Raw genomic sequence first — 26,262 nt, 5'->3', positions numbered from 1 at the left:
CAGGATGCTGAACCCAGGCAGCTATACAAGGAAAATGGCCTGCTTCCCAGGGCCTAAGACACTTCCTAGAAATAATTCCCTTAAAAATCACCAGGATTCACAATATCCCTCCAGCCCGTTGAGGAGAAATCCTGCGCATCCCCGCTCCCCTATCGGTGCTACTCACGGCAGCTGTCTCAGCTGGAATAAATCATCCTCCATTGCCGGGCTGCCTCTGCAGGAGCTGCTCTCATCGCTCTCGCATGGCGGGGATGGCTGGAGCTGCGGGCGGGCGGGCGGGCGGGCGGGCGGGCGGGCGCGGGCGGCTGGACAGCTCCGGTGGCGGCCGGCAGCCCGTACCGAGCGGCACGGGAATGGCTCGGCTCGGCTCGGCTCTCTCGGCTCGGCTCAGCGGGGCGGGCAGAGGCGGCGGGGCGGCCGCGGCCCGCGGCTCCCTCCCCTTCCCGTCCCTGCTCTGGGGGTGCTACCTGCCAGCCTGGCCAGGACCGGGGCTCGGCTCCCCTGTCACCGGCGGTCCTCCTCCCCTCGGGGATCAGTGGTCGATGGATGACCGGTCCGTCGGCAGGGTGCAGCCTCGGGGAATATCACGGACTGGGCGAAAAGGAAGCGGAGAGGATGGAGACATCCACAAGGAAAGCCAAGGCCAGTTGGGTTAGACGCCTCCGCTCCCCGGAGAAGAGCAAAGGGTCTTCTGGGGATCACGACACCAGCCTGCTGAGCGGCAGAACCACGCAATTTTGGCAGAAAATTACATTATTACAGTGAACAGGAACCCAAGGACAGTTCCTGTATGTGATCTCTTGTAGTGACCTGGTAGGGCTTCCGAGTGTGCGCTCCTCAGGCGCAGAATGAGATTAGTTTGTCAAAAATCCCAGTTACTTCCCTGAAAAAATATACTGTCACCCTGACACATCCATCCCTGTAGGTCTTCTCCTTCTATTGGAAGAGACGGTTTATTTGTGCATATGCCTGCACATACAGAAGAATCCTTTGCAGAGAAAGGCCTGCAGGAGAAAACGAAGAGGAAATACATGCTAGGAATGAGTAGGAGACATTCGACATGATTAGAATTTAAAACACATTTGACAAATTGGAGAAATGGCCTGACATCAACAAGACAATGTCAAATGAAGACAGGTGAAAAGTGCTACAGTGAGGAAGAAGAATTCAGTTGTACAAATTCAGGTCAGGGAACAACAGGTGACGCAAGAGGCTTGGCCTTAGCTATGACAAATCAAACATGCTTCAGTTTGTGGATGGGAGTTGTTCAACTATCACACAGATTTAGTCTGGGACACTAAGTATTGGAAATCTTAACAGGTTTTAGTATTTATAAGAAAGGACTTGCAGCTGACCTAGCTAGGGTTTCAGCTTCCCTAAAAATAGTGAGAATAATTGTTTAATGAAGTATTTGTGCCGAGGAGTGGAAACCAGACGCCTACACATAGACATTGGCTCCATTTTAGGTAACTGTGTATCTCCTGCAGCCTCCAGCTGCGGATTTTGCACAGGACTGGATGGTTGATCACACAGGACCAAGTGGATATCTCAGGCACCTTAGGGGTCTCCCACATGGGTCAAGATGTCTGTGCTTAGGCAACTAAATACTACCCTAGAAGTGTGATAAAACCCAATTTTAATTGCGTGAAATGCATGTGTGTTCTCTAATATATTCTCAAAAACATTTTAAAAAAAGGCTTTTTCAAAGAACAAGTTTTGAGAACGTGTTCAGGATGTGTTTGCTATCCCGCTCTGCTCTCCGTTCTCTGTCACCTCTTTTGCCATTTTCTGCTTATCCTTCACAGACACACAGATTTCCATACACAACACAACTCTTCAGTCGTGCACCCTTTTACTTGTCTTTGAATTGGGTGGTGACACGTTCCGGCTGAAGAATGGCATTGTTCCAGCTGTTTGTTACCATAAAGGAGCTGAGCAGTTTATTTGGAATGAAAGGCAGCCTGGCCCATCGCAATTAAAAAATGAAAGGCCTCAGTAGACAAAACTGGTCTACCAACACCTTCCTGGTTTGCAAGATTTATGTTTCCTCTTCAGAAAATGTGGGTTAAAGAAACCATAGTTCAATGCTTTATATGATCCGAGAAGTCTGTTCTTTTTCACCGGGTAAAATACTGTAGATAAAGTCAGTACAACAGGAGGAGTTATTGAACTGAAACTTCCAGAGGAAAGCAGTCATTGCAGGCTTTTATCAAGGCGGTCTTGGCAGAGCTTATCCACAAAACACAAGTTCACAGACACTCTGGGTTGCTTCTCCCCCAAACTAGCTAGAAAATGGCATTTTTCAAGCAGAGTTGATTACATACGTTCATTGCATAAGCAACAACTTTCTTTTTAGAATACAGCAGCTATATTACTTTTTTACTAAATAAGGTCCAATTTTCCAGTAAGTTAAGGGTGTGAGATTGGGTCCTCTGAGCACACTGGTTCCTTTGTGTCACGTATTTAATTTGTATGAGACAGCCACGAGAATGGTACATTGCACACTTACACTGCAGCTGTCAGGACAACTTTATTTCTTCACATCCTTCTGCTCTTCTGCCTGTCGCTCCCCTGTTTCTCTCAGCCTCTTGCTATCTACTCTCCTACTCTCCAGACTGCTCTCCTCTTATGAACAGCCTTCTGGCACACGTGGAGCAATGTCAGGTGAACGAGGACTTGTCCAGAAAGACACACAGGGTGTACCGGTGTCGTGGTTTAACCCCAGCCAGCAACGAAGCACCATGTAGCCGCTCACTCGCTTCCCCCCCACCCAGGGGGAGAGAATCAGAAGGACAAAGGTAAAACTCATAGGTTGAGATAAGAACAGTTTAATAGAACAGAAAGGAAGAAAGTAATAATGATAATAACAACAATAATAAAATGACAATACTAATAAAAGAATTGGAACAGACAAAACAAGTGATGCACAATGCAATTGGTCACCACTTGCCGACCAACGCCCAGTTAGTTCCCAAGCGATCCCCCCCCTCAGCCCCACTCCCCCCAGTTTATATACTGGGCATGATGTCACATGGTACGGAATACCCCGTAGGCCACTTTGGGTCCTGGCTGTGTCCCCTCCCAACTTCTTGTGCCCCTCCAGCCTTCTTGCTGGCTGGGCGTAAGAAGCTGAAAAATCCTTGACTTGGTCTAAACACTACTGAGCAACCACTGAAAACGTCAGTGTATTATCAACATTCTTCTCATACTGAACTCGAAAACATAGCACTGTACCAGCTACTAGGAAGACAATTAACTCTATCCCAGCCGAAACCAGGACAGTCACTTCGCTAACAAAGGTTGTTAGAATCGGTGTGGGGAGGTGTGAAGCGGAAGCCTGTTACCTGCCAGGCCCACAGACGCGATCAGCAGCTGCCATCTCGAGGTGCTCTCAAACCCTGCAAGTGTCAGTCATTCTGCCTGCAAGCGCTGCTGGATGCTTCCTTTCCTGGCACTGGCATGAAATACTCCTTTCTCTAAACAATCCCCAAAATGCATTAGTTAAAAACAAAACCTAACAGCACTAGGTGGAGAGCAAACAGAGCGGGGCCCTCAAATACCAGTGCCCGGTTCAGGTACAGAGGGAGAGGGGTGTCAAGGCAGTACGGAGCAGCCTCGGGGCTGGCGTGTGCTACGCGGCGATGCGAGCTGTTCTCTCTCCGCGGGGTTTGGACTCTTTCACAGATTCATAGAACCCTTTAGGTTGGAAAAGACCTTTAAGATCATCGAGTCCAACCATCAACCTAACACTGCCAAGTCCACCACTAAACTGTGTCCTCAAGCACCACATCTACACGTCTTTTAAATCCCCCCAGGGACGGTGACTCAACCCCTTCCCTGGGCAGCCCGTTCCAGTGCTTGACAACCCATTCGGTGAAGAGATTTGTCCTAATGTCCAATCTAAACCTCCCCTGGCGCCGCTTGAGCTTGTGGGATTTAAGTGTCCCACCTCCTCCCCACAGCTTTGAGACACGCCCCACCCCCCAAAGTCGGCGTTCCCTCAGGAGGGCTGCCAGGCGATGTGCAGCGCGCGAAGCGCTCTCCGTTACACCCGCCTTCCCCCGGCCTTGCCCGGTTGACGGGCCGGCCCGCAGCAGGCCGGGGCCCGCCCCCCCGCCTCCACCGCGGCCGTAGCGACCGGCCGCCCGCCGCCGCCCGTTGCTAGGGGCGGTCCGCGCTCTAACCGGGCACCCCGCGCCACTTCCGGCGCTCCGCCGCCCCGTCCTGCCCGCCGGGCCCTGGTTCCGGCGCGGGCGGGGGCGCGGGATGCTGCCCGGCGGTACCGCGGAGGCGGACGGGGCAGTTCGGCGGTTGCTGCGGGCCGGAGCGGCGGCCAGGTCAGCGAGGGGGGGACGGGTGGGCGGGCCCGGGCGGCGTGGCGGGGCCAGCGGGCCGAGGCCGGCCCTTCTCCCCCGAGCCGGGCACCGAGCACCGCGAGCGACAGCGGGAGGAGGGCGTTAAAGCATGCGAGAGCCGTGCGAACCTCCTGGGCGTCCACCGCCTCCCCCCCCGCCCCCCGCGTCCGTGGGTCTGACCTGCAGGCAGAGGTAGAGACTCCCCGGTTGTGGTTTATATTTTTGTTGTAGGTTTTTTTTTTCCCCGTTTCAGGTATAAAGTGATGAAGAACTGGGGCGTTATCGGGGGGGTCGCCGCCGCTCTGGCGGCGGGGATGTACGTGCTGTGGGGTCCCATCACCGAGAGGAAGAGGCGCAGGAAAGGTAGGGAGGGTGGGAGGGTAGGGAAAACACGGGAAAAGCGCCCCAAAAGTCAATTCCGGCGTGCCGGAGGGCTTTCCGAGATGTTCGAAACACACCTGCTTCTGTTGTTTTATTATGAGCTTCAGTAAATTATCTTCTCCTGCTACAGACAAACGTTTGGTCACTGTCCTGTTTAGAAACATAACATTCAAAAAAATAGGCATTGAACAAAGGACTTTCATATTAACTGTATCAATTGACATTTTTCTAAAATTGTAACTCGTTAGATGTGGTTTTGTGTGCTGTGACAAGTTCATTACTGAACTGCTGTGGATAACGCACTTTATTGTGCATTTTGGAATGCAAAACAAATGTGTTCTTATCGACAATTAGTACAAGAGAAGTGAAAGTCTCTTGCTAAGCAGAGTTGCACAGAACATCTCTTATTAATCCTTGGCAAGCCAGCTCTTTTCCTGAGCAAAAGAGAAAGCTTCACCAAACCAAGCTGAAGCATGCAGTGGTGCAGCCGTGACCTCGTGGGCTTCTGGAAACTTGCACAATAAGGGGCTCCTACACTACATATTGTAACCAAGAATTTTACAGTTTGTATGGTAACTTGGAGATAATCCTGAACCTTAGTGTTGTGGATAGAAATCTGTTCCTGTCGGGGAGAAAAGAGTATTTTTCAAGGAACATTTTAAAAGATTTTACAGTGGTGTAAGTCTCAAAGACCACCACGTATATAAACACTTTACAGGATGCTTTAGCAGGGTCTTCTATTTTTCATGGCGTGCAAGTACCAAATAAAGGGAAATAATTTAATTTTAATATAATTTTAAAATCTAACACAACACTTGCGACTGAAAATACTCAGGTTTTCCTAGACTTTATGGTGTAAACTCTTATACTTCTATTTGTAGGGCTTGTACCTGGCCTTCTTAACTTAGGAAACACCTGTTTCATGAACTCTTTGCTGCAAGGCTTATCTTCCTGTCCGTCTTTCATAAAGTGGCTGGAGGAATTTACAGCACAATACAAGACAGACCAGAACCAGTCCACTGAGCATCAATACTTGTCAGTCACTTTGCTGCATCTCCTAAGAGGTACTTTAACATCTTCACGTTGTGATAAACTAACAAGAAAATATTTAGCGTAAATGTTATCGTTTCTAGCCTCCTTTCCTAAAGAAAGGAAGCTCATGTGGTCTTGTACTCTTCTCAATTTCCCTCTACTAACTTTGAATTTATTGGCCAAGTTCAACCAATTTTCACAGAGGGGTAGAGATCCAAAAGGTATTAAGTTACTGTATCGAGCCTGAACAGCGCAAGGCCCAGCTGCATATGTCCCCAAAGCTGTTTGTTTCTTGGCCAAGAGCTGAAAGGTTTCAGGTTTTGTTTGACTCGCCTGGCAATCGAGAAGCAGCCAACACAGCATCGTGCACATTGCTCTGAAGAAGCCGTTTGCCAGCAGGTTGAACAAATCTGAGGTAGAGGGCAACAGGGGTGCTGAAAATGTAGTTACGGCACCCATTGTCACAGGCTTTAGTGCATTTGCTGTTCACAGAGTATTAACGGTTAAAACAGTATGAAAATGGACTTGGTAAAATTGAAGAAATAGGAAAATACTATCACAAGTAGATGGGCACTCAGAATTCTCTATAAAAGAAAAATTAATGCATTATAAAATAATTTAAGCATTTTTTGCTAAGCTTACTATTTTCCCAAAAATATGGACTATTAAATGAGATACTTTGTATGATGTTGGATGGAAATGTTAAAGCCTCTAAGCCCAATTTGGTAACCCGTTTCAGACTTGCCCCTGTGCTAATTTCATGTACCAGTTACATCCTATTTAAACACGCAAAGTGTTTAAGCAATCTGTTGGCTCTCCTTGGCTTTCCTCACAGGGCTTTGTTTTAAAGGAAATCCATTGGAAGTTCTCCCATCTCAGGATGTTGTTCATACTAAAATTGTGCCAGTTAAGCATGTACATTTAACTGATGTAAGGATGATGGGACATTAATACTGGGGTTTCTGTGACATGTAAAGTACCAGTTTTTACCCGATCCAACAGTAAAAATGTGTCTTTCCAGACGGTGTTTATATTATTTATTCTCTCTGTATCAGTTGAGAAACCTTTCAGGTTGCGATGAGGAGAATGTATGCAGTTAGCCTGAGTCAGATGAGAATGGTAATTAATACATACTAGTTTGATTGTCATTGTCTACCTGTCTTAATCAAGAGTAACTCTGCTGTAATCAATTATATGATGCTTAAGTAACATACAGTCTAAAATAAACAGATTTGTGTCCTAACTGTTCTTTGTGGCTCCTTCTAACATTTTTAAATGCAATGTCTCTAGCTTTATCCTGTCAAGAGGTAACAGAAGATGATGTCCTGGATGCAAGCTGCCTGTTAGAAGTTTTAAGAACATATAGGTGGCAGATCTCATCATTTGAAGAGCAGGTGATTACAGAATTCAATTAGACTGCCTGATATACACCTCAGTGCTTAGATAGGGAATAACAGAAAATTGAAGCTATGGTACTAATAACCCTGAGTGTCAAATCTGAATCTTTGCTGTAGCAGAAAGTTTGCTTTAAAACGTGAAGGAAAACAACCATGCGATTGATGAATGGTGTTTTCAGTTTGCTTAGATACTCATCATGGAAACCCTGGCTGCTTCAAAACCTTATACGTAATTACCTTCAGATTTGGTACAATGGGGCCAGTAATATTAAAATAGAAGAGACACAGCCCTAACTTTGCTATAGATAATGGGTCTGTGCTAATGTGCCACGCTGCTTCAAGGGATGGACTCTACTTGACTAACATTTCCAAATTTAGTTACGTGTAACACACAAGATTTCTAATTCTTGTTTTCAGTATTTTCAGCCCCTAAGTAAGTGCAGCTGGCCGCTGAACTCCACCAATTGTCTCACTCGGAAAATACGGTTCTATCTTTTATATTTCAGAGCCAAAGCAAACAGCAGAGATTTCAATTATGCTTTTATTGAAATCATGGAAAGCAGGCCTTTGTGCACTCATTTTTCTTTTTTTCTCCAAGTATTTTAGTATCTTTTGAGTTTGTATGGCGCAGAATTTTTTTCATAATATGCACTGTTATCAAGTTCAGCTTTATAGAAAAAGCTTTTTGGCAAAACTGCAACAGATGCACAAATGATTACTCTTAATACACAAGGTGGGCTCTAAGCAGTAATTTTTCCTTTCATTTCCCACTACAATGATGTAGTCATATGTCTATCAGTACTCCTGGTGTATGTTTTGATGTCTGTTGTTTTCGCTTCCTCTAAGTCTTATTCCTCTATTTAATAGGATGCTCATGAACTATTTCACGTCCTTACCTCTTCATTAGAAGATGAACGGGATCGTCAGCCACGTGTGACACATTTGTTCGACGTGCATTCGCTGGAGGTGACTTCTTTACCAATGTTACTTCATTATCAAAAGTTTCTGTAGTCTGCCTAGATTCCTAAGTGTGTCAGGTATAAAGTGTCTGTTTAGAAACTGAAGATATTTTCATTATGTTTACAAAACCGTTCTTCAGTACTCTTGATAGAAACGAATCAATAGGCCAGGCAATCTAAAGAATGAAAAATGTTTTTTGTAAGGAAATGTGTTTGAATTTATAGTGATCCCACTTTTGTGAGGGCTCTTGCATTCCTAAATCCGTGGAATACAGGGACCGAAATAGTAGCACAGAACAGTAGTCCATCTAAGCAGTTACTCTCATCTGTAAGAGTTGACACATGAAAGACGTTTGAAAACTGCAAAATGGTCATTTATGGAATAGTCCATTTGGAGGTGAAATATATCTTATCCTCCAGTTTAGTGGTAAACTTCATGCAGATGGAAAGTTTCTATCTCTTTTTCTCTAAAATATATACAAAAGGTTTATAAAATCTGTTACGCTTTTACTTTAGTACTCTGAGGCAGAGAATTCTGCAGATTAATTATTCATTTTATTAAAAGTGTTCTCTTTGTCAATTATAAATTTGTTGCGTACCAGTTTTTTTGGCCTTCCTCAAATATAAAGAGACACTAAAACTCCCACAGTTGTTCTAATGTCAGAAAAGCGTATTAGGGATGAAATAAGAACATATTTAATACTTAATGGTTTCTAAGGTAGGGTTAATGATATCTTTTTATCTTCCTCTGTAGCAGCCAGAAATAACCCAAAAGCAAATAAGCTGCAGAACAAGAGGTATACTTTTTTCCATTCTGAAATATGAATATTCATAGTGTAGTCACTTTGTTTATTAAGGGAATAATATTAATTGATCTTTGTCTGTATTGGACTGAAATATATCTCTTCAGCTGTAAAAAACCTGTTAATTATTTGTCAGTGGGACAGAACATGTTTTAGAGCAGTTACTTTTGTTACTGTGGTCCAAAAATGTGGAATTGTAGTGATGAACACAGATGTATTGAAAAAAAAAAAAGGACAATTTCAGCTTTGCGTTTCAGGGTCTCTTCCCCCTGTGTCAAATCACTGGAAATCTCAGCATCCTTTTCACGGAAGGCTGACCAGCAACATGGTTTGCAAACACTGTGAACACCAGGTATAAAATGTGTGTCTGGTAATATATATATACATGAAAACAGATGTCCAACACTCAGAGCGCATTCTGAAACCATCATCTATTGTTTCTGACATAGCTGGTTTAAGCTCCAAAGGTTTGCAGGGCTGACAGCTCAGACTGTTACTTTTTCGGGTACTTATTATGGCATTGGTGATGAACAAGAATGTGTCACTAAATATACTGAAAAAAACTAAGTGTGTTCCACTTTGTAGGGATAATAGCTGTCTTATCAGACAGACTAATAGCTGTCTTATTATATTTAGTATTCAGTACCACAGCTATTATATACTGAAAATCCACTCACATGGGTAGCGTTTTAGGACAAGCTATTCATTCAGCACACAGTATTGGGATTGCACATGCAAAGCCAAATTAAGTTGCAGTCCCGTTATCCAGAGTAAGGAGATGAAGATAACCTGGATAAAGAAAACAGTAAAGTAAGTAAATCTCATTTGTAGATCAAACTGCAGGAGTACGTTTGGTACTTTTACTTTTCAAAACCTTGCAAACAAATTTAAGTGAGTAGGGCAGCTTCAGCAGAAAGGGGCTAAGTAGCACCTTGTATACCTAGTCTTCCTTAGCACTGTGGTTGGGAAGGCGGGTGGTTTTGACCCTATTCCACCAGGTAATTGTGGACAGCAGAGGGCATGTGTTCATCTTGTGTGAGGCTGGTTTGGGGGTTTTTTTTTGACCATCATAAATTTTAGCTCACTGGATATGTGAAATATTTTCTTGCAGAGTCCTGTGAGGTATGATACCTTTGACAGTCTCTCACTGAGTATTCCAGCAGCTGTGTGGGTACGTATCCCTCACTGACACATGATCCAGCCAGTCTACCTATTGCCTCGTTGTCATAGCTATACCTTCACTAGTGTCTTTCTAAGATGCTACAGCCTAAGTGTAAATGAGTAGCTACAGTTTATTTTCCTGCCTTTTTATAAATGATCCTGTTGTGCCAATACAGTACCTTACCACTAATGTGTTGGTGCAAATTACCAATTAGTACAACAAGCATGACTTTGTTGACACCAGTAGAGTTTTCTGTTTCTCCTGGTGGCGTGTTTGCTCCTTTCTGTGTAATTTGAACAGACCAGATTGTATCCTGAGGGCCGTTTCTGGCAGTCTTGGAAGGTGACCTTTGGGTGCGCTGTCTCTGTGGTGATAGTACACAAGTTACCCAATACAGGATTTTGCATCAAGTGATTTCAACTGGAAATTGTTTCTGTTTCTTTTTGGCTCTCTGAAAAACTTTGAATGACAGAACATTGTAGATTTTGGGGGCAAAATGTGCAGGACATTTTTGAACTATACCGGTTTGTTACTTAATGTCTGCTAGCGATTTGTCTTTCCAGACAAGTAGCAACTGCTTGCACTCATGGAAACTCTAACTTGCACCTATAGAATACAATCCTGGACAGCTAGGATTGGGATTTGGACACATCTTCTGCTATTTGTGTTTTATTTTATACCATCATTGAAGATTATGCCCTTCATACTTGGCAGTATGTAGTAGAGTCTACAAGGAAGTATAGGAAGGAGTGCCTAAATTCAACTAAATGCTGTACTTCTCCTATGTAGAGGGTCTGAGTGCATAAAGTGACCCATGAATTGCTGGAACTTTAGAGAAAAATAGTAACAGGGCCAGGAATCTGTAGTTTAAAACCCCACTAAAGGAGTCACACAGGGAGTCACAGCTATTGTTCTTTTCTACAGGCTGCAATGTTTTCCCTGTTTAATCCAGGCAAAGGAAGAATCCTCATAGTTAGTTACATTATCAGTGTTCTATACTCAAAGCCATTTAGTCAGTTTTCTCAAGAAACAAGTCTGCAGTTCTGTATTTTTTATGAAAGAAATGATGAAAAATCCTTTCACAAAATTAAGTGGTATGCACCCTGAAATTACTGCAAATAATTTTTTTTTTTTCCTATTAAGGGTCGTCCTATGACACTGGACCACTGCCTCCATCATTTCATCTCCTCTGAATCTGTAAAGGATGTTGTATGTGACAACTGCACTAAAGTATGTCATTTTAATTTACATAACCTCCTAGATTAGTTTTAGGCCTGCTGACAGAATTATAGCTTCAGTTTTCTACTCCTTCCTTTGTGACTTCAGGAAAGCCTCTAGCTTGCCTGGCATTTCTTATATTTAAAATGGAGTTCTTATCTCACAGAGTATTTTGAAGCTTTATTTATTACTAGTATTACAAAATTTACAAATATTTTATTCTATAATTACCAGGTATTATTTAGATAGTATTTGGGACAATTTTTTTGTTCTGGTATTTTAAACAGTATTTTACAGTTGCCTGTAATTTGATGATAGCACAGAGCCAAAGTGGCTCGTTGGAAAACCAACAGAAATGGCATATGACTACACATGAACCTGGAGATTAAGCTTGTTCTGTAAATGCTCGTTTCTGCTTGATTTTGGTTTAGAATTCTGATCCATTAGGATAGGCCAAAAATTTTTAAGAAAGTTCCTAGAAAACTGTAGGTGTAACTAATATACTGAGCATAGTTCTAGATAGACAATTCCTTTTGTCTGCAATGTGCAGACCTGCGCTATCATGTGTAATCTGATACAGCAGATAATCAAGTGTCTTTTTTTTTCCCCCTTTGATTTCAGATTCAGGCAGAAGGGACTCTGAATGGACAGAGCATAGAAAATCAGAGAACAACATTTGTTAAGCAACTGAAGTTAGGAAAGGTGAGGCAAGCTAACCCACCAAATCTATTTTTAAATCCTATTACACAGTCATTTCTTTCTTTGATCTCTTTGCTTGATGTCCACTTCTTGGTATTAGACTGCTTTAATGTTTTACTTTAGTAAAAGTAAGCTCATTTGCCAACTATTTGTAGGCATTGAGGCCTCAATTCAGCAAAACGTCACACTCTATAGCTGGAAGAATGCGAGTATTCTACTGTTATTCAGCAAGACACTTAAATGTGAGTTTGGCTCAGTGGCAGTTCATATGTCTTGCATGAGTTCTTGATTTCCTTGCTAAGTGAAGGGATTCATACATACAGTGTTTGTAGCACCTTTAGCAATTGCATATTTCAAAGAAATTAAGATGTTCTAAATACAGCTGGTTTAAGCAAGTGAATATGGTACTAAACATCAGGTGTAATTTCTATGAGAAGCTCTTATTTTTTGCTCTGTGATCATGTAATGCAGAGGACAACAGGGCACTGGTCTGTAATTAAGAGCCTCAGGTGCCATTAATAATAATATGCACTTACTGATAGAGCTTAACTCTGGCATGACTTTGAATGTCAGATATTTATAACTACTTGACCTTTTTTCCCCTGGTACTCTCACTGTGCAAAGCCATTACTTATTGAGTATTAGCAAATGTCTTACAACAACTCACTCCAACAAATTCCAATCCTCATTTCTACCTCACAGATCAACAAGCTAGATGAGACTGACAGGTGAGCTTTTTAGGAACACGCATGTATTTTTATTGATTTTTCTTCCATTTGGAGAAAACAATTAACATTAGCTATCTATCCTACTGCCTAGTGAGTGAGCAGTAGTGGCGTTATCAGAAATCTCAAGAGAGTTGTGAGTTAGTGTCATGTCCTAGGGATACTATTGCCAATAAGCTTACACGTAGATAAAGTAGCACATAAGGGAACAGTTCAGTGATGCATTTCCTTATCCACTAGACTTACCAGTTCTGTTAGTATGCTTTTAACTTGAACAGCTGTTTCTCTTCATTTAAAAATGTATTTTGACTCTCCTTTTCTATGGAATATTGCTGAAGCTCCCTCAGTGTTTGTGTATCCATCTGCAAAGACTGAGCTGGTCAAACCAAGGCACTCCTCTGAAACGTCATGAACACGTACAGTTCAATGAGTTCCTGATCATGGACATCTACAAATACCGCATTCCTGTTCATAAATCAAGCCAGAATGAGCTGAATCAGAGACACTCTGAAGAGACAACACCTGGAACAAAGGATGGGATAGCAGTAAAACCTTCAGGTACTTATTTTGAAAATAAAATTTATTCGGTATTTCTATGTTTCAGTGATAAAACATTCTAATCTGCAGAATGAACACAAGAGCACTATCTTTATTTGGATCTGTGCAAAGAGGACAGGTAGAAATCCCTTTCCCAGCAAGCATTAGGATACCCTGTTCCAAGTTCACAGTTCGGTTTTGATAATTTAATTTGATCCTACTAAAAAACCCTTGCAAACAAACAAAAAAATCCCAGATAGCATAGAACTTGCATGTCTTATGTCCAGAGGATGAAGGAATGTTAAACTCGGGAAGTCCTAGGGATTATCTTGTTAGTGATCTCTTCTAAGGCTTCAGGACAAGCATAGAAAGAATGCTGGGAATGGTGACTTCTTAAAAAACAATTAGAAAATCTAGCTGTAGTAGGTATGTCATTTCAGCAGCTCAGTATTCTATTTAGTTGGGATTTTGCAAACATGGTCATTTTCATGTTTGTATCACGTAAAAACAATTACCACTGTCTTTGGATATTACACTCCTCTGCATCTCTTAAGGGATTATAATATGTAATGAATTAAAATAAGTAAAATACCTTCATATTCTGTGATGAAAGGTACTGCAGGAACAGAAGCACTGTTGTTAGCAATACTAACAGTAGCATTGAGTTAAATTACTGAATGTCTACTTTCTCTTGCAGGTGCAGAACAGCCATCTGGTACTAAACCGGTCTTTATGAACGGTGCCTGCCCCTCTTCATTTTTAATGTCCTCGGGAACTTTCCCACTTGCTGCATTCCCTGAATGCAGGTAAGTTAAAGATTTGTACCCTATCTTATAACTTCTGTCCCTTCAAATTATGTCTTCCTTTATTCTGTCTTTATTGTGAGGCTGCATAGTCACAGAATCTAACATCTACCCTAGCTCCTGTGCAGAATTTTTTTGCTTTTCTCTTGGCTGATTTTTAGTGGTTGTCTTTGGCTCCATTTCTCTCCTAGAAAAGGGAGTAGAACGTATTACAAGCAAAACTCAAAATCTCCTTTCTCTGGTTCGTGGTGCAGTAAATCATCCTTCTGAATAGCCATAATCTTATTCTTGCTGTTTTCCTCTAGCCCATCGTTTCATTTTTACCTCTTACTCTGATTTTAAAACTATTGCAAGAAATCCGTAGACCTCTCATAGATTTTTTTTCAAACATTGAAGAAGCTTGATTTAAGTTGCAGCTGCCATGATTCTACTTAGTAAATCAGCCTTGATGCTTCTCCTGATAATCTGTTTTCTTGGCCTTTGAGAAAGTTCACTTATTTTCATGCTGGTGACAAATGTATAGTTAGTTCTGTACCACTTCTTCTATCTGCCATTGCATATTTGCCCCATGGGGAAGACAATTCCCACAATCACTGTGTGAAATAAGAAGCCTGGAACCATTTTGTGCCAAATGTTTGTTATGAAGACAGTTGCAGAGCAAATCCTTGAAAGCAGGTTCATCGTTATTTGTGGGTTACCTGCTGCAATTTTACCTCTTTTCTGTTGAAAGCACAGTCTTCCAGAATAGCTTTTCCGTCCATTAGCAGTGCTTTAAAATACTGGCACATTGCTAAGTTTGATGGAAAATGCTGTTGCAAAATTCAATCAGTTATGCTGTACAAAATGGCAGTAGCCCTCTGTAGCATAAACTTGTGAAGTAAATGGTTCCGTTTTCTCAATAACAGAGCAAGGCAGCACTGCAGCAAAGACTTGGTATACTGAAAAGTAATTGCAAGGCAGTGTGTCTCTTATGGAGACATCTATTTGCTCTAATAAGAAATTGCAACTGAAGACAAAGCAAGTGGGGCTGCTTCTGGGATATGTGTGATCCACAAGGGCTGCTGACCCTTTCCTTTTTCTCATTTGTCCTTCAGTTCCCCTGTATACCTTTACCGTCTGATGGCAGTTGTAGTTCATCATGGAGACATGCATTCTGGACACTTTGTGACTTACCGCCGCTCTCCACCTTCTCCTAAGAACCCACTCTCTGTCAGCAGTCAGTGGCTGTGGATTTCTGATGACACCGTTCGCAAAGCTAGTTTGCAGGAAGTCCTTTCTTCTAGTGCTTACTTGCTTTTTTATGAGCGCATTCACTCGAGGGTACAGCACCAAAGCTTGGAGTTAAGGGTTGAAGAGTGATTAAGAGAGCAGAGGAAGGACGAAAACTGACAAAATTCCTCTAATGAGATCTACATTGCACCTCCTGTCTGTTATGCAAATAACCCACCACAGGCCCTTTAACTTTCCCCTCCCTCTATGGCAATGGCTGGCTCCTGCTGGGAGTTGTGTTTTGTACCAAAATTACGCTACCCAAAGTTGGTCTGCTAATGTTGTGCAGTCCAAAGTAAATTTGTATTAGAGAAGCATTTATTCTGTTAGGTAGTAATTTTGTCAACATCACAGCTCTGAAACAGACAATTCAAACAGACTTCCCAAGGCTGTATTCCATATTCTGACATGGCTGTAAATTTTCAAAGGGAGATGCTTAATACCATACATTTCACTGCAGACATTTCTGAACACGGGAGCCCCAAAAGCAGTTGATGGGAAGCTACTGTTATCAAAGGCAATGATTTAAGAAACAAAAGTGCCTTGAGCTTATTCGAATAGCGACATTACCATTGTCTGAGTCCACTGCATGTCAGTTGCGTTCTGATAAATGTCTCAAGATGATGGGATGAACTACTAATGGAATCAGGTTTCTCTTGATAGCCCAGCTAATCAATAAAGTAAGGCATCTCTACATAGCATGCATGATCCAAAAAACGACTTCCCTGTTCATGTAATTTTCCCAATATTTTATTTTTTTATACATCATAGAAGTACTTCTGCTGATTCAAAATACAGTTTCCCTTTTCCAGGAGAAAAGATAATTTTTTTATCTATTAAGAGCCAAGACCCTGGTATATTGCTCTCTATCTCTGGAATATAGCTGAAATCAAGAGACAGAAGTGTTTGCTAGCAATCAGTATTGTAATTTCCTTTGTCACTATGGAACTGTTGAATACAGTTGCTTGTAGCATCGACTACAACTTTTAATGCTGTGATTTCAAGGCTACTGTAATTGGTGTTCTAGACTTGCCCTTCCTATTTTAATGCTGAAAACTGCCATTTCTCATCAACCATTCAGATACATGCTGTCTGGCTTGCAATTGAGCTTTAGAGCTTGTACCAGTTGTGATTGTTAGCTGAGATGTATAGCAACCCAAACATCCTTGTCAAGTTAGAGCATAAACAATTGAATTAGGACTGGTGGGCACTTACTTGTCTTGTGAAGTAGTACAGCAGTCTGAAAAGACTGGTGTCACTGCATTAGATACACAGATTGCCACATAAACAGAAGTAAGGTGTACTTTGCTGCTCTAGGTGGTTTGATGTGTCAAAAATAAAAAATCCCAAAGCGCGGAGGTAGAAGCAGCAAAAATTATCCTTCTGACTACTTTTAAATTACCAGGAATAAAGTATGTAGGCTATTTTTAGCTCTTTTCTATCCTTGTAAGCTTGGAGGAGAAAAAGACTAATTCATCAGACAAGCTTTTTCAGTGTAAAACAGCAACTAAGTTTTCAAATGGTAACAACTGTCTTAATAGTTTTTTTTTAGGGCAGCTTTGTACCTCATACATTCATATTGCTGCCCAAAGCTCATAGGCATTCAGAGGCTCAAAATGGGAGGCTCAAAACCAGCCAAAATAAGAGTGGTAATGGATGTATATGCAAAACTATTTACACAACTGATCATTCCAGAGTATGGATCACAATTCCTGCTCCAAGTAATGCTCATAGTGCATAAAATAGTCTTTATAAATCTACCAACATACTAGTTCCTGAGAAGTCTCCCTGTCTGTGCTAGGCTAGCAGTAGCATGGTTTTAACCTTTCTATTTTAAGTTATGGGAAAACAAGAAGCCCCCCCAAAAAAACTAGAAGGGTGCAAAATGCCAAAAATGCCCTGGCCATTGAACTAAGACCTAACCGACTTGCAGAAGGTGAAAGCCCTCCATTCTGGGCAGCACAGGTGTGCAGTAGGAGCTCTGTAAAGCAGTGGTGGGTGTCACCTAAGGAAAAACAACATGCAAAGCATCTAGCTCCAGCAGGTCTACCATTTGTACCTCAGAACTTCAAAACATTTCCACTGCCAGCAGTGTATATTCTGCAATACCTATTCTCAACAGGGTCTGTTTAGAGTTTTTAACTGAATTTTTGAGAAGTTCATCTGAACAGGTCACTTTGTTTAGAAAGCAGTAATGCTGGAGGTGGATCAGAACATACATACACAATGGACTAAGTCTTAAACTCATCATCTTGTAACAGGGACATGAAGCCACGTTACTGCAAGCTTGCGTGTTCAATATATTTTTCTTTTGCATAGAGCTGCTTTCCAGCAGGGGCCAGTTTGATGAGAATGAAAGCACAGTCGCTGTATGACACTGATAAAGTGCTCAGTTTCACTCAGCTGCAGATTTACTCTGAAAGCTTCCTCAAGGGCTATAAAGATGAGGGTTGAGTAGTCAGCATTTGTTCTAGCTTTCACTGTTGGGAAGGAGTAGATGGTCTTGGCTTAGCCCTCACTGTGAGGAAGGGAGCAAGTATCAGCACCTTGGTCCCGGGTCCTGAGCTGTGCTAGATACTCCCAGCCTACTGTGAGCAAAGAGCTCTGTAGAAGTTTGCCACCCAACCCTCACCTTTTGAAGTCACTGGGCTCTGTGCAGGCACATGAGGCTCATCAAATGCTGTTACTTGTTACTCGCAAGCTTCCATGGTGGAGAAGGTGTTAATAAAATGTAAAAGGTTAAAAAACATCAGATAAGACCTCCAAGATGACATCTCTGTGTTTGGATTATTCTTGTCTTATTTTGTGCATTATTTAAAAATGTATGATATTATAGTCAAACCACTGCACTGCTGTTTGAAGTTGCATTTTCACTTCAGGGTATTTTTGTAACTGTACAGTAGCAATAAAAGAACAAACTTATTAGAAAAAGTAGCTGTTCACATGTGGAAATGTCTTGAAACAAAGACCAAGCTATAAGCCAAACCGCATTTGATATATTTGATAGAAGCAGCACCTCACATTCTCTGGATGAGAAGCATTCATGCAGGAGCTCTTCACACTTCATTTTCTGGTAGTGGCAGGGGGTGGGAAGTACCAACTCCAAATTGTCTAAACAGATGTTAATTCCGTAGCCCTAACGGACCTACCGCTGAAGGATAGAGCCCATCACTAATTCAGATGCTTGTAGCCTGGTTACACAAGGATCAGTTCACATTCTCGCTCAGTACTTACCATCACTTGATTCCGCGAGACCCGTTGGTGGCTTTGGACGGTCTTTCCTCATTTCGGCAGGATTAACTGTCAGCATGGAAGGTGATGGCTTTCAGGTAGCCAGCATGGAATCCCTAGGAATAATTATTTAGAAAACAGACACTCTCAGAAGTTATAGCCTTTCATGCTGTGTTGTCCATATAAATGGTCCAACCTAGTCTTTCCCCAAAAGGTCATCTTATGCTTCCTGGTTTCTCTGCAAAGGACCCAAGGAAGAAGAGGCCCTCTCCCTGTGCAGTAGCACGTCGTGCTTCCTCCTGCCCCACCACACTACTGACTGAAAGAACCCAGTCTCCCACATCAGCAGAGGAGGTAGAGCACCGGAGAAACATATGCAGACAAAAGTCATAGAGACTGTAAAACACGCAGCCAGCCATGTTGCACTCACTATATTAATCTCTTAGCACTCCTCTTTTTCATGTCAGTCTTATTTGTATTTTATTTTTTTAAAAAAACAAGCAAACCATAGCTTATTGACAGAGCATACAAGAAAGTGTCACCTGTTGAACAGTATCAGCTTCCAGGCTCCCTCCAAATGATTACATCTTGTACTTTATGGTATTTATAAACTATTTCACCGCTATCTCAAGGATATAGAGTATTTTGATCTTTTTGGAAAACTAGCTAGATTATGATCAGTTGAGAACAAACTTCCTCCTGAGCAAAACAAGGGTATTGCTCATTAAAAATATGTATCAGCAGGACTACAGCAACATGTCACGGAGAAAAAGTATTCTTGGTATTTAAGATCAGTAGTCGCAGTCTTTATTAGCAAGTTACCAAGTATGCTATCTCCTCTCCTGGTTTAATTTGTTCATCTTGTACCTTGGATCATCAAAGACAGTGTTTGAATGAGAAATTGACTGTTATGTTGGGGAAGAAAGCTTCTATTTTCAGAGTCAAAAGACCTGGTGCTTGATTGCTGAGTATTTCACTTCTTGGCTATAGTCATCACTTTCCGAAATGTGAGGTTGATTCTTGGGGCAAGTACTCTCTTGCGGGTGGGCAGGCTGTGGTACCAATACACATTGGTGGGGTACTTCATCATCAGCAGGCTACCATGGGCTAGCTGCAGTTTGATGGGCTTAATGTGGCGCGTTGCATTTTTCCCTCTGGAATCACAGTGCCTGAAAACAAAGTCCCTGCAAGCTCCAAAGGACACAGATGCAATAGGACTGCGTGGAACCAGTTCTCTCTCATCATCTCGATGTTCACCTATGTGGTCCCCACCATCTTTATATCTGTACACAAAATAGATTAATTAGTTCTTCTACCAATCCAATTAAATGAATGTAAACAACTTGTCAACAATCTGTCAACAGAGTTGTGCAAGCAATTTTTCATTTGAACAAGCTGCTTGATGCAATTGGAAATCAGACATACCTGTTAATGAGAACAAAATTAAAAGTATGTCCTGTGTCCAAAGTGATGCGGTCTCTGATACGATTGAGAACTGGGATCCACGGCTTTGGAGAAAAGGTAACGCCCGAGTAAGTGTATGTTAACTCAGGGTCTCCGTAGGTTACCTGCTTCCTTGGAATGTCATGCCATTTGCCAAACACGTGCAATTTCGTCATGTCACCTGTTCAAACAAGAGATGAGAAGGATCAAAACCAACTCTGTATTACCTCTGCAGTTCACAGTTTCAACAATCTCGATTTGGAGCTTCACAGAAGCTCCAGTGGGACAACAGAAACGATGATGCTGATGACAACCCAAAAGTTGTTCAAGTGTTTCTGTCTCAACAAAGTACTTAATTCTCAAGTCTGACACGGCTTTACTATCCCCCTTGAATGTGATGAACAGGACTAGCACCCCCATCGTACTCTGTTGTTGAATTAATGTGACCGGGGATATCTCGTATACTACATCTACCAACAAACCCCTGTCACCATTCCAGGATTACCCCCGTTCTTCTCTTAAAACGTGAATGAAACCACTTGACACATACTTCAAGCTAAGCAAAACTAACCCTGCAGGATCAGACCTGTGCTTGTTCTTTGCTTCTCTGGGCCAGATTTTGCAAACGCCAGGCGCCTGCAGAAACCTCTCCACCACCTGGCTGCCACCTCTGCCCAGGCCACGGGAATCATTCTGGGACTCGCCTTGGGCCGGCCGGGCAGGGAAACACTTCACCAGGCAGGGGCACGGGGGGCGTCCGTGGCACCCGGAGCTGAAACCGGCTCCCCGGACGGCCGTTACCTTCGAAGTACTCCACCTCCTCTTCCAGCTGCTGGAAGATCTCGTCAGCCTCAGCCTTGCCGAAGAGGAGCCGGTAGTCGCAGCTCAGGCCCTCCGCGCGGATCTCCTGCCAGGCGGACTGCCCCGAGGCGGGCTCCTCCGCCCGCGGCCTCTTCCCGCCGCCGCCGCCCCCCGTCTCCCCGGGAGGCCGTTTAACCACGTATTTGTCCATCGGGCCCCGCTCGGAGGCACCGACAGCGCGGGGAGCTGTGGGGGATGCCCGTCTCAATGCGGGCGCCTCCTCCCGGCAGCGAGACCGGTCGGTAACGAGAACCACCCTCCGTGAGGGAGCACGGCCACGATGGCAAACCCCGGCTCCCCTAGCGGCCGCGGAGGGAGGAGTACGGGTCGGACGCGCATGCGCCAGGGAGGGCTGTGCCCCTCCCCCTTCCTCCGGCCCCGCCCCGCGCGCGCTCTTGGCGCCAAACCCCAGTCCCGCTCGCCCGCCCGCCCACCTACCGGTTCGCGCGGGTACCGCTGCCGCCCCTCACCGCTGTCCCTCGCCCGCTCCGCCGCCATGATCGGGCAGAAGACGTTGCACTCCTTCTTCAGCGCCGCGCCGGTAAAGAAGCGCGGCCGCTCGCCGGAGCCGGGCGGCGATGCTGAGGTAGCGAGCGGGGAACAGGGGGGCCAGCGGTCCTGGAGGGAGGAAGAGGGGGACTTGGCGGTCGGGGCGGCGGCGGCTGTGGAAGGGGGTCTCGCAGCGTTGGTGGCCGTTGGGGCGCGCGGCGCTGGCGGCCCTTGGCGGGGGGGGGGGGGGGGGGGGGGGAGTTGGGAGACCATGCGGCGCGCGGCCACTTCCAAAAACCCCGCGCTCTTGGCACGCCTGGCTGACCTGCCAATCGAGGCCATGCTCCGCCGCCGTCCAATGGGCGCTGAGGGCCGCCGTTTCGTCAAGGTTGCTAGGCTGAGAGCCTCTCCGCTGGCTGTGGCAGGCCAATAGGGAGGAGCGGGCCCTTTCCCGTTGACCAATAGAGAGTGGGAGTTTGGGCTAACAGCTTGTGGGCGGGTCCCGCTTGGCTCGGCGGCCAATGGGGAGGGGCCCGCTGTTGTTTTGCCGCGAAATACCCGCGTGGGGCGCGGCCGCCCCGCGGAGGGCGGTGCGTGGCCGGGGCCATGGCGGCCGCTCGGCTGCGGTTGCTCGGCCTGCGGCTGGGCCGCGGCGTCCCCCGCCCGCTCTGCAGCCGCCTCTCGGCTCGCCATTTCCAGGTCAGCGCCGCGAAGAAAGCGAAGGCGGCGGGAGATGAGGCGGGCCAGGCCTCGCCGCTGAGCCCGGAACAGGTGGAGCGGATCCGTAAGAACAAGGAGGCGGCGTTGCAGCGGCTGGCCGAGAGGAACGTGCCCGCGGGCTTCGGGGAGAGCTGGCGGCGGCAGCTGGCCGGGGAGTTCTCGAAGCCCTACTTCATGGAGGTGAGTGAGGCGGGTCTGTCCTGAACGGCGGGGCTGCTCGGCCGCTGCTCCCCGGGCTGAACTTGCTCCCCGGGCTGAACTTCCTCCCCTTCCCGCCCCCCCCCCGCAGCTGATGGCGTTTGTAGCAGAAGAGAGGAAACGCTACACGGTCTATCCACCCCCCGACAAAGTCTTCACCTGGACGCAGATGTGCGACATCAGGGATGTGAGTAGAGCTTGCAGGTGCTTGGGGAGGGTTGTGGGAGGTCTCTGCAGCTGCTGGTGCCTTTAAAATGATGAAAACGCAGGGTGGGATGCACACAGGCCTTCATCTCCGAAGCATCAATCACATGGAGGGTGGATGCTGCTGTTGTTTCTCTTGTGTAATTCGGCAGTCCTGGCACCTCTCATCTCTCGTACTGAAATGCGGTTTTATTGTTTTATTACCCTCGCTGGCCACAGAATTTCCTTTAAAACTTTAGTTGGACTTTTGACCGTATTTCCAGCACTGCCAACTTAATATAGCGCTTGATTTTTTGATCTCGTACATCTCCTGTTTTTTTTTTAATTGATCTGTAATGAACTATAATTTTTAAAAAATGACAGCGTCTAAGGTAATCCCATTGCCAATAAGCTGTGTCAAAAATATCACAGCAAGTGTGGCGTAAAACTAAAATGTGAGGAAATTTACTTGGAAAATACCTTCACAAGGTGTTTTATCGTGGCGCTCTGAAAATGTTGGTCTTCTGCACTCAAAATATCTTCATAATGTTAGCAGCAAAGCTGTGGTGATGTTAATCCTTAGTGTTAGGTGGGAACCATGTTCTTCTTTATAATGAGAAGTCAGTGATTTAACTTCAGTTCCTGGGGTTTGGTGTTTTGGGTTTGTTTGGCTGGGGTTTTTTTCTGCCTGTGTGTTTGTTTTAGGATAAAGCTCATTTATAAGGTGCTTTTTTTTTTTTTTTTTCTTCTCCCCTCTTTTGGGGAATAATACCGATTATAATTCAGTGCTAACAAAGGCCTGCTTTCAGGTAAAGGTTGTTATTTTGGGACAAGATCCATATCATGGACCTAATCAAGCTCATGGGCTCTGTTTCAGTGTCCAGAAGCCTGTTCCACCTCCCCCCAGGTATGACAGCACTCAATTTGCAAAATTCCTTTTGTTTACAAATTATTTGCAGTCCTGTGTTACTTACAGCTGTGAGCCAGATAACTGATACGAAGTGTGTTGTGACTACTTAAATCTGAGTTGTGTGTTGCCTAGAAAAAACATTACTGCAAAAATATGGATAATGCTATGTAGTTTGGTGGTATCCTGAAGAGCATGCTGGATGTAAATTTGCATTTTCAGTTGTGCTGAGACCTTCTTCCTATGCTTCCAGCCAGACACACAAAGGGGAGTCCTTGTTGCCCTGCTTCTACAAATGGTTTTATTAGCTTAAATGATAAGATTAAAATCAATACCCTTCTTGCCTAGTGTAAGAGCAGTAAGTGGTGCTGTTTGCTCTTATCTTTAAACATGCACATTAAAAAACTTCTGATGGTTTTTGTTTGCAGTTTAGAAAATATTTACAAAGAACTATCTACAGATATTGAGGATTTCACTCATCCTGGTCATGGTGATCTAACTGGCTGGGCCAAGCAAGGTGAGTTAATAGGCAATCTAGTAATGTGTCCACTGTAGGTCATAAAAAAGCTGATCTAGAAGACAGATCCGTGCTTGGAAACAGTCCATCCGTAAAAGAGCAAATCAATTCTGAGTACCTGTTGCTTTGCAGGTGCCTTAGAATGCAAATTTAATTTATCACTTCTCAGGGGAAGCAGGAAAAAGCAGTTAACGCTTGACTTTTGTTTCATCCTCTGTGTATCTGCTTTGTTTGCTAGGGGTGCTCCTGCTCAACGCTGTCCTCACGGTGCGAGCTCACCAGGCCACTTCCCACAAGGAGAGAGGCTGGGAGCAGTTCACGGATGTGGTGGTGTCCTGGCTCAACAAGAACTTGCATGGGGTCGTATTCATGCTGTGGGGAGCCTATGCCCAGAAGAAAGGCAGCTCCATTGACAGGGTACAGGTTACTCCTTGTCATCTCTTCCCTCTCGCTAATTTTTTTTTCTTCACTTGGGTGGACACTAGAGGGCACTTCCCTTACAGAATCGGGGTTTCTCCCTGCTTGAACTCTGCGGTCAAATTCAGTTGCCCTTCTGTTCCAGCTTAGCCTTTGCCAGAGTTAAGCAACAAAAGTGGAGCAAGTGTAACCTTCTGTTGTCAGAAAAGCGTCCAGTTGAGGACAGCACTGTTTTTTCTAGGAAAAGGCTCACAAATAAGTATAAAATTTGATGTTAGGATTACAGCAATTGAAAAATGGCCAGGGTATTACTGCTGCTTTACATATTCCATCCTCCTCTGCTCAGTGGGATAAAAGTCTTGGTCCTCATTGCGAGTTCTTTAGGTCCTCAGGCTGGTGGCTGAGGTGGTGTAGAGAGGAAATCACACCTGCTTGGTCAGGGCAGAAGCAGCCAGCCTTGTCCAGGGAACTGAAAGCATGCAAATCTTAACGAGCGGTTTCCTCCAATGCTTTACAGAAACGCCACCACGTCCTGCAGACAGTCCATCCCTCGCCTTTCTCCGTCAACAGAGGGTTTTTTGGCTGTCGGCATTTCTCGAAGACGAATGAACTGCTCAAGAAATCTGGCAAGAAGCCCATTGACTGGCGAGCGCTCTGAGCTGCGCACAGAACCTGGTGGGGTCTAATGGTTGGAAGCAGCCTCTGTTTCAGGGGTTGTCTCATTTCTGAAAAACTTTTGCTGACCTGAGAATTACTCTTCAGATGTTGATCGAGGAACAAATGACCAAAATTTCAGAGATGTTCTATTTTTTTTTAAATGTTTTTTAAAGAGCATATTGGAGTGTTAGATAGATAACTTCTCTGCTGTTTGAACAGGTTTCAGCCTAGTTTGATGCAAAGAAAAAACCCCACCAGAGTTCTGTATTAATTTGTGTTCATTGTTGTAATAGGAATATATTTTCAGGCTCTTGTGAGGGGATGTCAGTTCTTACAGGTGAAGCTGTTCAGCTTTTGTAAATACTCTGCTGTGCCTCCTCCCACTTCTTTGCCTCCTACTGTGCAAATCCAGATTTCATATTTGGGGGGTGTGGAGCTGACTCCATGGGAGAAAAGGAAGATGCTTTTGTTTTTAGCTTTTTGCTACAGATTACAAGATTTATTAGAAAAATGGCCTCTTGGGACTGTAAAGACCGTATGCTGTCAGAAGTGTTACTTGGTGTATCCGTACTCTCAAGATTTCAGGATAAATCTCCCCAGCAGCCGAGGGGAGACTGCGACTGAGGAGCTCTGAGCTTTTTGTTGGCATTTAGAGAAGAAAACCATAAGCTTTTAGATTCTTACTGGATGTGTTAATCACTTGGATGACAGGTGAGCTGTGATGACCATGAACTTTGTGGTACCTGCCGATGGCAGCAGTGAAGGTTTGTTTGTCAAGATCTGCCAATTGATGGGCTGATGGTTGCAAATTATTTAAGATCTTTTAAGATCTGAAAACAGGGAGTTTTGTGCTTTGCCTTCATAGGAGGAAATCGAGGTTTCTAGCCACTGTTGAAAATAACTGTTGGGACTTCAGGATGAAGATGAGGTTGGACTTTGCACATCTGGGTTTCCAGTCCATCTTTGACTTTGTAATTCAATGGGAGTGAAGTGCCTTGTTCGTTTGGAAATTACATCAGGTTTTATAGAATACCCTTGTAAACCTTTCTTTGGTATTTGCTCCAATAGGTAACACTAGTACAAGGGAAGTTTACACTTTCTGTGGCTGTGTTATATTTTGGTTGGTTGGGTTTGTTTCTGTCCCCCCAGTTTGTTTTTTAAATAAAAATTACTTTGTTTATGTTGTGGCGTGATGTTGCATGGGTAGGAACAACGCAGGGAGGGAGGGGTGCCTGAGGTGAGGCCCTGGTTCTGCAATGGGTGCTTGCTGGTCTGGGGCGGGGGGGGGGGAGTGGGGGG

General features: G+C 44.3%; 4 protein-coding genes and 1 long non-coding RNA gene across 10 annotated transcripts in view; 2 read left to right on the top strand and 3 right to left on the bottom strand.

Moving 5' to 3' along the window:
• SVOP (SV2 related protein) overlaps window positions 1–3,951 on the bottom strand; it is a 29,791-nt gene extending 25,840 nt beyond the window's left edge. The window contains exons 1-2 of one of the 3 annotated variants that reach the window (XM_052797364.1): window positions 3,345–3,951; window positions 167–1,004 (exon numbers count right to left, since the gene is read on the bottom strand). In XM_052797364.1, the coding sequence (XP_052653324.1) occupies window positions 167–201 (35 nt within the window). In that variant the 5' untranslated portion in view covers window positions 202–1,004; window positions 3,345–3,951. Of the gene's footprint in view, window positions 1–166; window positions 1,005–2,509; window positions 2,723–3,344 lie in introns of those variants that run through there. The other 2 variants (XM_052797362.1, XM_052797363.1) reach the window with 2 other exon arrangements.
• Window positions 3,952–4,216: 265 nt separating this feature from the next.
• USP30 (ubiquitin specific peptidase 30) lies at window positions 4,217–18,271 on the top strand. Of its 3 annotated transcripts, none has more exons than XM_052796582.1 (13): window positions 4,217–4,337; window positions 4,609–4,718; window positions 5,618–5,800; window positions 7,059–7,162; window positions 8,033–8,131; window positions 8,882–8,921; window positions 9,185–9,279; window positions 10,039–10,098; window positions 11,233–11,319; window positions 11,929–12,009; window positions 13,070–13,289; window positions 13,966–14,074; window positions 15,166–18,271. In XM_052796582.1, the coding sequence occupies exons 1-13, from the start codon at window positions 4,267–4,269 to the stop codon at window positions 15,428–15,430; spliced, it is 1,524 nt and encodes a 507-aa protein (XP_052652542.1). In that variant the 5' UTR covers window positions 4,217–4,266; the 3' UTR covers window positions 15,431–18,271. The 3 variants fall into 3 exon arrangements, with proteins under 3 accessions (XP_052652542.1, XP_052652541.1, XP_052652543.1); XM_052796581.1 differs by having other exon boundaries at window positions 8,879–8,921; XM_052796583.1 differs by lacking the exon at window positions 11,929–12,009 and having other exon boundaries at window positions 8,879–8,921.
• Window positions 7,693–10,336, bottom strand: LOC128145847 (uncharacterized). Its single transcript, XR_008236608.1, has 2 exons — window positions 9,605–10,336; window positions 7,693–8,189 (listed from the first exon to the last, which is right to left on the bottom strand). It is a non-coding gene; the product is annotated as an uncharacterized LOC128145847 (long non-coding RNA).
• Window positions 18,272–18,367: 96 nt separating the features above from the next.
• On the bottom strand, window positions 18,368–21,172 carry ALKBH2 (alkB homolog 2, alpha-ketoglutarate dependent dioxygenase). 2 transcript variants are annotated; one of them, XM_052796585.1, is made up of 3 exons: window positions 20,816–21,172; window positions 19,997–20,195; window positions 18,368–19,854 (listed from the first exon to the last, which is right to left on the bottom strand). In XM_052796585.1, exons 1-3 carry the CDS (start codon window positions 21,024–21,026, stop codon window positions 19,545–19,547), a joined length of 720 nt encoding a protein of 239 aa, XP_052652545.1. In that variant the 5' UTR covers window positions 21,027–21,172; the 3' UTR covers window positions 18,368–19,544. The 2 variants fall into 2 exon arrangements, with proteins under 2 accessions (XP_052652545.1, XP_052652546.1); XM_052796586.1 differs by having other exon boundaries at window positions 19,742–19,854; window positions 20,140–20,195.
• Window positions 21,173–21,920: 748 nt separating this feature from the next.
• UNG (uracil DNA glycosylase) lies at window positions 21,921–26,141 on the top strand. The gene is made up of 6 exons (XM_052797643.1): window positions 21,921–22,264; window positions 22,374–22,469; window positions 23,275–23,372; window positions 23,801–23,889; window positions 24,128–24,306; window positions 24,824–26,141. The coding sequence occupies exons 1-6, from the start codon at window positions 21,971–21,973 to the stop codon at window positions 24,962–24,964; spliced, it is 897 nt and encodes a 298-aa protein (XP_052653603.1). The 5' UTR covers window positions 21,921–21,970; the 3' UTR covers window positions 24,965–26,141.
• The last annotated feature ends 121 nt before the right edge of the window (window positions 26,142–26,262 follow it).

Source organism: Harpia harpyja, chromosome 9, assembly GCF_026419915.1.
Source record: "Harpia harpyja isolate bHarHar1 chromosome 9, bHarHar1 primary haplotype, whole genome shotgun sequence".
Lineage (NCBI taxonomy): Eukaryota > Metazoa > Chordata > Aves > Accipitriformes > Accipitridae > Harpia > Harpia harpyja.
Note: the sequence above shows the minus strand (reverse complement) of the source record. Positions and strands in the feature narration are given on the sequence as shown.